Here is a 12,653-nt window from a genome sequence, read left to right on the forward strand (position 1 = left end):
CTTAATGACTTTACCCTTGAAAGATTATAGAATCGATTCCCTGGAAACTTTTTACATAATCAGTTTTGTCTTTTATGATGTCCAGGTAGCTCTACATTTGTTTTTTGAGTTTATGATTTTTGTGTTATTTAAATTACGTTTTGATTTTAAATGCAGGTTTTAAGTAATTTATTATATTTTTTGTATCTTGACTTCTGTTCGTTTGTTCCATTCTTGTAATACAAAAATCTATATTCTCTTTTCTTTAAGCATGAATATTTTATTCCTTGTGTTATCCACCGTGGTCTCTTGTTATTCGAATTTATTTTAATTCTTTGCATTGGAAAGCAAAGATTATAGAAAAGACAGAACGTGTCATGGAAGTTGTTGAACGCAGTATCAATATCAGGTTCGTTAATCACTTCAGACCAGGTGAGGGAAGATATACATTCTGAAAATTTCTGAATATTTACCTTACTGTAGTTTCTTTTATTTATGAACCATGAGCTTGGCTGTTGTTTCAGTATTATATCATTCTGAAACTTTAGAATCTGACAAGTTTCGTGATCTGAAAGATATAAATATTGCACTTCTCCAACTGCATTTTTTACGTTACTTATGATATGGTCAATACATGAACATCCCCGCGTAGGATTGTTCATGTGTATAGTCATATCATAATTTAAGCATAGAGTTTTTAAGTTTCTTGCAGCAGAGTCATCGTCTAATGTATTAATATTAAGATCGCCTGTAATAATTAGTTTTCTTTTATTGTTTTTTGTCAGTTTATAGAGAAGAGTGTCGAGTTTTTTAAAAAATATGTCTACGTTTTTCCTATCAGGTACTCTGTAAATACATATTATTATGCATTTGAGATCAGTTACCTCTACTCCACAGCACTCAAATGCCTTTTCCATAGAATGTTCATTACATAATGGTAATTTCTTGTATTTAATATTTTTCCTTAATAGGATACAAGACCCACCTCTCTTCTTGTTAGTTCTTGTGAAGAATGAAGCTACATTAAAGTTTTTTATTTTATGTTGCTTTCACTGCCGCGTTTAACAAAAATTCAGTAAGACATAATACATTAACAAATTTATTTCTATCTTCCAATTCGTCAATACAGAGTTCTAATTCATCTTGCTTATTTAACAAACCTTGAATGTTTTGATGTAAAACTATAATTTCTGTATTTGGGTTTTTGTATTTGGGTTTGGGTTTACAGGGCGCGAAAAAACTGATTATTTGTCGATTTTGAATTACAACTATCTTTAAGTATTTTTAAATCCTGTTTGATTTTAAAGTAGTATGGAATTGTTCCTTTTTTGTAATCCACTTGCGAATTCGGCGGGCAGGTTTTAGATTGCTGATCTGATTTGCTATTTATATTTCTCTCATCAACACAAGGTCTTTAAACACAAAAGACCAAGGCCATGACCATTAATTAATCCCGATCGTTTATTGAAAGTTTCATGAGTATATGGTAGATTTAAATTAGAATCTAAAATATAGGTATATTCGTAATATAAGTTGTCACGATATAATAAGTCATTAAACATTTCAATTCTTCTATTGTACAAATTTGAATAATCATTCAGTTAAATGTGGGCACACAAATTATGATATGTGTGTTGTACATAAGACAGTTGCTCTTTAATGAACATTACTAATTTACGATAATAAACAGTCGTTTCAAAGTCTCTCTCACCTATAAACACAATACAATAGTCGTTGTAATTAAAATCTTTTGTTTTTTTCCTGGAGTCCCATAAATAATTGATAGACTCCTCCGTTAGGTATTAGGTAGTGACATAAATTGGTATTAGTACTATTGAATTTCTGCTCCGCTGTCTTCAGGATGTCCTTTCGGCAGCTGATTAGGCAAATTTTCGACTGGGATAATTCTGTTGCTAGAGCAGGTGTTGCCATGGACCTTGTTGAGTGCTGTGCGGCGATGGTTTCATGCTTTTCATGTTCGTTTAGGTTTGCATTTAGATCCGATGTTTCATAATTAATAGGATCTACGCTAGGCGGAAGGTCTAATGAAAGTCTGCCGACCCGAGTTTTCCGCTTTTTTGGTGGATTTTTTATTGCTACTGATGGTAATCATTTTGGAGTCATGAGTTGCAGTCGTGGAACTGCAGATTCGTTCTAACTTTTTGATTTTTAGTTCGTGTTCACTAAGTTTTTTCTTTAAATCATTGTTTTCATAGAGTAGAGATTCAATCTCCCTTTCAGCGGAATCGTATTTTTGTTGGAGTGTGATTAATTTTTCTTGAAGTTCGTCTATGTTATATAAGCTTTTTGAGTCCAAATCTGGGCAACTTCTATTTAAGTGTGAAATTTGGGTTATAGAATCCATGGATTGTACATCATCAAAAGAGTTATCTTCATCCGATTCATTTATTTCAGATGGTAAGGAGCTGAAGGAGTTGTCAACTGAAACATTTATAGCATTTATTTTCTTTTTCCTCTGAGTTACTTTGTCAATGCTATTGTTGTGATGTGTTATAATATGCTGTGGTGATGTTTGGGTATAAGATGTATTTTTACTCAATTGAGAAGCAGGCAAATTATCATTTTCCTTTGCAGTGGCTACGTTGACGGCCGTAATTTTGAATAATTCGTCTTGTCCAATTTTAATAGCCTGGCGTTCGTTAGTTGAGGGTGATGGTGTTCGGCATTTGATACATTTCCAGTTTTGTTTGTTTGCTTTTGACATAATTAGAAACCTTTTTAGGCCGACACCGGCACATTCCAAATGAAAGTTATGCTCGCAGACAAAACATTTTATGAATTCTTTACCATTTATTTCTTTATCGCAGTTATGACATTTTATGGTTTTACTTTTTTTAGGAGGAGCCATTTATTATTGTTTTTGTGCTGTTATTGCGTAATAATTATGTTTTTGTAGAAATATTTACATACCAGTAGCGCCCTCTATTAGCGATGTTCGTTAAACGTAGTCCTCTGACTATCCTGTACTTAGCGTATTTATCTTAGTTGGTTGCGCGCACCGTGTTAAACGCCGGTATTTTCAATAGTTACATTGATTGCACTAGCAACATTAAGTAGACAGTTGGTAGTTTTGTAACAGAAGCTGTCAAACCAACAGCCTATCAGCTGTTCCGCGATGTCGTTATTGAGTTAAAATCTTAGCCGTTTTCAAGACTTCCTTTATCCAATGGTGTTTAAAATTTAGTTTTTTAACGGGTAAAATATTTTTCTCACCGATATTTTGTGTCGTCTCGATGTTTGTGTTCAAGGTTCAATGTGATTTTATCCTCTTCGGTATGTGAGCTAACAATCATTACACAAACAACACTTCTTCAGGTATTATTTCTAATTATAACTAATTAAAGTAATTACGAGATCTCTTACTTCATGTTATTGTGGCTAGGGTTGCCAGTACTTACTCTCTACTCTTAAGTTAAGCACAGTTGCAATTTTTTCACGTTAGGCACATATAATGTATTATCTTAGTCAGCAAACTTCGATTCGGCTTTGTCACAGTTAAAAATTGCACTGACGATGTGGCTTATTTAGATCATAGCACTATACTTAAATTCAATTGATTTATTTATACTATTGTAATTTTTACCTTTTTATTATTTTCACTTTTCTTAATGTCCGTATAATTTCATAAGACATAGACATAGACATAGACATAACTTCATAATACCTATCTATTTGCACTGTTAAGCTTAGATAAATTATTTTTAATTAAATTTCTACTAGCGCTTTAAGCCTGGCGATACAGAGTTTTTTCTATAACTCTAGTGCAGGATAACGTGTTACATAGAATTTTGTAAAACATTGTATTTATTGTTATTTTGTACTGCAAATTATTGAATAAAATTATCTTATCTTATCTTATCTTAAGTCAAGTAAAAGACGTTTAGACCACTAGGTATGTGGCCATACCTACTCAGAAATTATCATTAATGAACAATCATTAATGGCAATGAACTAATCCAGACTATCTACTTCATTTTCAAATGTTTTATAAACTTCGTCGTTACCCTTTGCCTTCTTGAAACGAAACATTGAGATTTGATAAAAATATTTTCTAGTAAAAGTTATCCAAAAATTATTTATAACTTCTCCGAAATAAATTATTCATTCATACAACTAAAATATCTCTAGTAAAACCATTTTCTACCTATCGTTTTTAGGAGATGGCCAATATGAATGGAATGCGAAATATCCTAATTGATGGCTTGACGTCACCTCATACCGTATTGAATAGAATATATATAAATCTGCCTGTATGTTTCTCAAATAGTGCTAAAATTTCACTCTTTAACTTTAATAGAAATGTCGAAAATAATTTTCATTCATCATCTCTATTTAACCCTTCACCCAAGTTACTGATTGAAGAATTTTACTTAGCAGGTTAAATTTTAAATCGTGATGACTATATTATTATCATCATCATCTTTCACAAGGAAATTTCCAAAGTTCCACAGTACTAGTTCAAAATGTTATCAAGCTACTGTTTCCAGAATTGCCTTTTGTTATCAATATTGTGTCTTTCAAGTTAATGCAGCGCAATAACCTTTTGACTTCTACAAATTCAGACACTGCTATACCTCTGATGATGATGTAGTATAAACGTTGAAATATAATATTTCATGGTATTTTACTAATCCTTCTATTGCTAATGAAATAAAGTTAAATTAAAATAGCAATTACAGCCCATCAAAGGTAGTTCAATATTACCGGACAACACTGAAGAACTTAAAATTTAATAGTAATTTCAACACAATGCGTAATAGATAAGGTAATCATTATGAATTGTGCAACCGTCCTATGGATGTCGATTCAAATGATACGCTAGATTTAGAATACCTATGGATATTCGTAAATATAAAACACATGGAGCAGATAACTGTGATACTAGCTAAAGAGAGACCTCCTATCAAATAAATAACAAGTTGTCATCAAATAGTGGTAAAAATAGGCCATAAGTGTATTGAAAACAACTACCATAATTCCCCCCGGGACTCCACGAATCGCTCGTCTACTGTAGTCATTGTGATATCGAAGAATTGTTTTAATTCAAGGATAGAAACCTTCGCAAAGTAACAATTACTATATTATTTAACACACTATAAATGTTAATTTCATTTGTTCACAGATACCAGATGAGGTAGTAGAAGAAGTAGACGAGTGCAATGAACAACTCCGTCTCAAGGATGGCGAGCTCCTCTCGATCCTGAAGCGCCTGGCAACCATCGTCGCTGATGAAGAGTACATGGCTGAGTTATTAGCTATCAATAATAAAGTTGTCCAACTGTCCGCTGGTCATTAAACACCACGACAAAGAACATCAGCTTGTAAGAAATGATCTGAAAACCAATGGCGATCAAGATTATTCTAATGGAATAGATCAAAAATTAGATGATCAAGACTTGGACATTTCTTAGCATCTTCAATTAACTTCATCAATGATTTCTTCGCCAATACACCAGTGGCCTTCTACTGCCTGTGGACTTTGATACATTAGTCTGCTTGTGTCAAGACTTAAGTCACCTAGGAGCGTCAAAGAGAGATTTTTAATACTTTATTCTACTTCTTATTTCCTTTTAGTGTTTTATCTTCATTAGTTTCATGCAATTCTGTTTCATTTAGATTTCATCTTAGCGGTTTTGTAGTGTCACTTAGTTTAGTACTGAGACGTGTAAAACGAATACGGCTTATGGAAAATAAAAGTTTAAAAAATGAAATTTTGTTTGCTTTGTGTTTTGTTTATTTACTTGTTTGACCTTATTTTTTATACAACTTTATCAAGAACCTGTGGCCTGCATCTTCGTCTTCGACCCGCAGGAACTGCGGATTTTCCAGGGATGAATAGTAGATTGCTCAACGAGGGAGGAAAGAGAACGAGATACTTTGACTTTGGAATCTGTACCCCACAACAGCACTTGTATAAGATTGTTGCTAAAATGATACGCTGCTGCAGCCACAGACTGCCAAACCGCACGCTGCAAAAATGTTAAACTGCCAACTTAACAAATTATTTAATTTATATGGTATTTATGTATGTAAACCGATAAAATTTGGACTAAATGCATAATAAGCTGCCGACATAATAAACAAATATTTGTCATATCGTTACTGGTAACTAAAAGTCAATTAAAAACAAAATTGACCATTGTCAAATTTTGTCATTTTGATGTTTCCCGCTCGTTTATTCTTGTTTGCCTTCTTACCATTTATACCTTGTCTTTAGTATTTTTTTTTAAAGTTTGCGGCTACTTTTTTAGACTAATTTTGTATTTTATTGAATAAATACCTAGTCGTAGAAATAGTATTGTGTATATAAGTAAAAAAAAACCGGCCAAGAGCGTGTCGAACACGCCTAAGATAGGGTTCCGTAGCCATTACGAAAAAAAAAACAAGTAATATTATATGCGTTATAACACAATTAAAACACTTACTAGTCTTAAAATCTATTACCAGTAAAAGAGCGTATCTTCACGGCACTTGCGTCCTTTTGTCGAGAAGCGCAGTTTTTCGGCAATAACTCAAAAACGGTATATCCGATCATGTTGAAACCAATTTTCGTTGAAAGTATTTATTAAGCGTTACCTTTCCATATTTTTTGCATATTTTTTGGACAAACGGTTTACAAGATGAGGGGGAAGGGGGGTACAATTTTTGCTACTTTTGGAGCGATTATTTCCGGAAATCTTCACTTAATCAAAAAAGTTTTTGAGAAACCTTACTATCTTTTCAAAAGAGCTGTCGAACTATGTGCCACACGTTGATGAAAGTTAAAAAAAATCAATTTCTGTTACGTGTATACATGAAATGCCCCCCCTATAAATATTTTTTTTTTTAATTTATACATCTTGTAGTTTTCGAGTAAAAAGCCTGTGACATATGGACGGACGGACAGACAGACAGACAGACGGACTTGACGTAACTATAAGGGTTCCGTGTGTATGTACAGTCAAGGGCATAAATATATATACGTTCCCAAGGCGTCAAAAATACCTATACAGTTGATTAGCCAGAAATATCTGTACGGTAATCCGGCCAAAAAATATGTGATCATTTAATTAGTCAAAAAGATGTAGACATTTACATGGCCATAAATAAATGTACAATGTCAGTCAAATATATGTAGGCAAATAGGAGGCCATAAATATCTATACACGCAACTCTCACATATATAAGAACAAAACCCAAGCCAAAAATATCTATACAGTCAAGGGCAATAATATCTACACAGTCAAAAATATCTATACAACAAACAAACAAGATTTCTAATTTTGAATTATGACAATCACCGAAAAGAGCACCGTTCTGTCATGATCGCTTTGTCCTTTTCATTTTGATCGTGACGTCATTGACGTGTCATTTGTGTTACCTTTCACCCTATTATTTTATATTCTGCTTTACAGCTATACACAAAATACAAAATAGGCAAGAAAATAGGGCAAAAATATCTATACACTTTAGTACCTTGTCACTTTAACCACTGTGACAGTTCATATATGGCAGTTCAAATATGACGAAAATAGACAAGGTACTAAAGTGTACACATATTTTTGCATAATTTTTGCACATAAATTTTAAAGTAGGTATCGACCTAAGTACCTTATTTAGGTCACTTTTAGAAGCCTTTTTTAAAAATTAATTTATACTTGTAATGAATCGTTGACGTATAGCCGGGCATGTGCACACCGGAGTTTATTTTTTATACCCCTACTTATGAAAAAATAAAACAAATTACTAAAAGCTACATTTTTTTATTTGAAAAACTTAGGTAAATTACTTTCATCATAAAAAAAGGCTACACATTTTTTTTATACTTAAATTACCTACGTTCATCATAAAAAAATCCATATTTTCTTCATATTAACCACCTAATATTTTGTATACCCTCCATCTGCATCTTTCACCGCTTCCAAACGGTCTTTCAGGTCGTCCTTTGGATGCATGATTCCTTACATTTCCTTCTTCTCTATACCTTTTCACCCATAAATATACAGTACTCCTCTAAAACAAATAAAAGTAACAATAAGTCAATGAATATCAGTTTGCTACAAAAGGGGTATTAAAAGAACATTAGCGCACTCACCATTACACCCAATTCCTCAGCAATTTGTAGTGTTTTATATGGTCTGAAACCCTGTACATTATTTTTAAATATTTTCGATAATATCAATGTGTACCGATATCCAGAATAGCATTAAATTAGATTAGTACACATAACATAAATCAAATTGACGCATATCAACGGCAAACTTGACATTCGAATTCATTATTATCATTAAGTAGGTACGAGTACTACTAAGTGGCCAGTATTTATAGTGCTGATATAAAACCTTTTTAAAATAGTTTTAATGTGAATGATACTTCGAATTATGTTTACATATTAATGCCCTTGACTGTATAGATATTTTTGGCTTGGGCTTTGTTTTTATGTATCTGAGAGTTGCGTGTATAGATATTTATGGCCTCCTATTTGCCTACATATATTTGACTGACATTGTACAATTATTTATGGACATGTAAATGTCTATATCTTTTTGACTAATTAAATGATCACATATTTTTGGCCGGATTACCGTACAGATATTTCTGGCTAATCAACTGTACAGGTATTTTTGAAGCCTTGGGAACGTATATATATTTATGCCCTTGACTGTACGTATGTAAATACTTTATTGTACATAAACACACAAAATAATACAAAAAGATAACAACAAAACAAAAGAGTACAAAGGCCATTCCGTTTTGCCATTTTGGATCAGAAATCCTAAAAAGCTTGTGGCGTATTCGTCTTACGATGTTCGATCCGCTCACATCGTAACCCACGCCACTCACCTTTTTTGAACCGTCATATAAAACTGCTGCATAAAATACTATTATGTACCTGGTATGAATTATAGTTATTTTTCTATTCCATTATATGTATAAGGAACCTATGAAAGTCATAATACTTTACTCTGATTTCATTTTAAGGAAAAATAACACAAGGCCTATTATACAAAGGTCAGACCCGTCGGGTTCCTTGAACTTGAGTCTGAGAGTGTACACCTAGCATTTGTTGGAAAGCTTTGAAAAGCTTTTGAGAACTTAATTAATGTTTAGTAAGGCTTTTCTTGTTAAAAGTTCAATAAATTTACTTAGAAACCAAGGCTTTTTTGTACTTACAATGAAATGTTAACCGTTAATAACGATAATAGTCATATAGAGCGTGGATGAAAATTCTGTCTTTAACCCCCGAATTCCGACACAAAAAGAGGGGTGTTATGAGTTTGACCGCTGTGCGTCTGCTGTCACATCATGACTCCTAAAACGATGAATCGATTATAGTTTAATTTAGTTAAATGGTTCCTATCTCAGCTAAGTGTTAGAGGTATCTATTTAAATATTAAAGCGGTTCAACCGTTTTTGTGATATCAAAATTTAAAATGACCGTGTCGAGGGATTTTCAAGTTTTCTAAGTTGGTCTATATTATAAAATAACTAGCTGTTGCCCGCGACTCCGTCCGCGTAGTATTCGTTTATCGCTATCCCGCTGAACTATGCAATTTTTCGGAGTAAATGTTAGATGAAAAATAATTATGTCAGTCAAACAGTATACGATATAAGTTTGTATAAAATAAAATTAGGTCATTTAAAATTAGGCGAAACAAAATTACTATTTAAAGTAAGTTGTATACAAAATGACTTTCACTAAAAATAAAATTAGGTAAAATGAGGCATAAGCTTAAGTAATATTAGTTTATCTAAAATTAGCCAAACTGAAAATAGGCAAAAAGTTTTTAGGCAAAACAAGCCACACGGAAAACGAACTAGTTTGATTGCAGTGGTGACTCGAGCACCGCAATGCTTGCGCAATTTTCTTATTGATCTAAGCTGGGCTACTTAAAACGATTTTGGGGGGGGGGGTCGACTATGTTTGTTTGTTTGTACTCTTTATTGTACAAAAAGGAAATACAAAATGTTACCTACAAAATAGTGCTAAGTACAATGACGGACTTATCCCTGAAGGGATCTCTGCCAGTCAATCTTTGAGTGGTGCAAATGTGTATTAATTCGGATTCTTATTTTTTCTTACATAAGTATGGGAGGGAGTCAAAATGTGGCAAATATTGTCTTACGTAATAAATGAATGCAACGTACTTAGTAAGTAAAGTTAAAATAATAACTACAAGTACTACAACTACAGGTGCGTAATTATACAATCATAACAAAAGGAACAATTACTTAGATCACAAATGCGTCACCCTGCAGCTGACGAGTTGAGTTAACGAACAAAGCGTTGGCGTCATAGCGTTCAGTAACATGCATTTCTAAAACAATCAAGTTACATGAAGAAAATATGTTATTTGCTATAAAAATAGATATTATTCTCGTGCGTAAGCAGGGTGGGAAACAATAACGTACAACTCGGAATGTACGAGCAATAATGTACGACGTGATAATCCGAAGCATTATTGCTTCCGATTATCATGCCGTACATTATCATGGTCGCGCATTATCAGGGCGTACAAAATATTGCGCGCGCTGTAATGTACGTAGTGATAATGTACGACGTGATAATCTGAATCCAATCGATTCGAATGAATAGACATTTTTCGCCGCGGATCGAGCGAGCGCAGCGAGCGAGATCGATATAGTCGGAGCAGATCCGACCCGGCAGCACGGATTATCAGGCCGTGCATTATTAAGCGTGCATTAACAAGTCGTACATTAACTACACCCAGCAGGGTTGCAATAAATTTGTATATTGGACGGCCATCATCATCAGAAGAACAATCAAGGGGTTTTGGTATTGGACGATCATATCACCATCAGCCGGAATTTCCGGAACGCGTCCACTGTTGAGCGAAGGTCTCCCCCTTAGAACTCGCCACTTCCTAACCGGTTGCACGTGACACGTGTCACGTGACTCTCGCGATGTCGTCAGTCCACCTAGTGGGAGGCAGCAAACAGTACAGAAAACATGCAGAGTACCTAGATATAGAGATAAACTTTCAAGGTAAGCAAAAGGTATCCAGACTGGCTTCTTCGTTAAGTGGGCCAATCAACTATTTTACCCACACTTCGGGCGTCTCCTGCGTTACCAAAATTGTCTCTGGCGTTACCAAAAAAATCGTACTTACTTCCAACAAGATATTTCAAGGTTTAATAGGTTAAACTTACGTAGGATGGCATGTATTCATGTACACCATCTATTAAATTACAGAAAAAACATGTCGCGGGCAGATTAGTGTGGGTAAAAAAGTTGATTGGCCCAAGTACTTAATTTACATCGTTCTAAAAGCCATGTCACAACTAATAGCTGCACCCGTCACGACACCCACTGGGAGACTCACCCCTGTACATCCCACGCCGCCCACGCTTGGGCGTCTACCCACAGCTATTGCGGCTTCGTAGAAAAGGTGGGCAGATAGTGGGCGGTTTTTATTGGGTAAATGTGATATTAGAGTATGAGGTGACATACGGTAATTAATTAAAAGCGCCAACTACATTTTTTTTTAAATTAGCTGTTGCCGCCTTTTCATCCTTTAAAGATTTCGGTTATTCCGCTCTCGAAAACTAGGAATAGGTTCCATCAGCCAAATATGAGGTCTACCACCCTAAAGTTGATAATCGTTTGCATGTCATAAAACAATAATGCCAATAGACGTGTCTGTCAACTTGAAAGTTCGACTTTAGCGACATATTTATTTGATAGGAACTTGTTTAAAAATTGATAGACCACTTATTTGGCTGATGGTACCTACTCTTTCCGGGATAAAAACTATCCTATGCCCTTCTTAAGGTCTCAAACTATTTTCATACCATACTATTTAGCTGTTCACTGCGACGAATTCGTTCATCGTGCTGTCTGATTGTTTCTCTTCACGTTAAAAACGACAGGTCGGATTAGGATGAAGAACGGGAGGTGTTCTTAACTATATATTCTTATATACTATAATACTATATATCCTACATACTTACCGATAGCTAGATGTCCGGAATAACACATAAACTTTTATCCCTTTATAAAATCCTAAAATTGAAACATCTAGGATTCGACATGAAATTTGGCACAAGTGTTTTTAAATGCAACCATAAAATAAAATCTTAGATTTAAGGCGCGCTTATAGAAGAATTTTCGGTATTTGAGGGGGTGAAGCAGACGACGCGGTGGAGGCGAATGCAGGGCGCCTCGCGCGTCTGTCACGCAGCCCGTTGACGGCCTTATTCTGTTTGTATCCGTATTCTGGTTAATGTGAATTCCGGATTTTTCCTTAAAATTATAATTACACATTTTTTGGTTTAATAAAGAAAATCTTCGTTTAATATGAATAATCTTGGTAATAAACAAATTATTTATGCCTCTTCATGCCCACAGTTTGATTTGTAACGTAGGTAATGGATAGACATTTAGACTGAATAGGTCGATAGATAGATATGACAGATGGCATGCTCTTGTTTCGGAGGCCAAGACCCTCTTTGGGTCCCTGAGCCAAATTAGTTAGTTAGATAGCTTATTAGTCTGGTCAACATTTAGGATACTTTATGTTACGGAAAATAAATATTTTTGGATATAATAAAAAATTGCTCTAAATCGGATTCCGCGCGGACGCAGTCGACGGCAACAATTAGTTTTTAAATAAATTTATAGCTCTTCCAAAATTGTCTGGAGCATGAAGCGA

At 34.2% G+C, this 12,653-nt stretch overlaps 1 protein-coding gene across 1 annotated transcript in view; it reads left to right on the top strand.

Moving 5' to 3' along the window:
• Positions 1–5,711, top strand: part of LOC141441335 (uncharacterized) — a 36,831-nt gene extending 31,120 nt beyond the window's left edge. Inside the window, exon 5 of the mRNA XM_074106040.1 lies at positions 5,123–5,711. Within this exon, the coding sequence (XP_073962141.1) occupies positions 5,123–5,296 (174 nt within the window). The 3' untranslated portion in view covers positions 5,297–5,711. The remainder of the gene's footprint in view (positions 1–5,122) is intronic.
• The last annotated feature ends 6,942 nt before the right edge of the window (positions 5,712–12,653 follow it).

Source organism: Choristoneura fumiferana, chromosome 23 (genome assembly GCF_025370935.1).
Source record: "Choristoneura fumiferana chromosome 23, NRCan_CFum_1, whole genome shotgun sequence".
In the NCBI taxonomy this organism is placed as follows: domain Eukaryota; kingdom Metazoa; phylum Arthropoda; class Insecta; order Lepidoptera; family Tortricidae; genus Choristoneura; species Choristoneura fumiferana.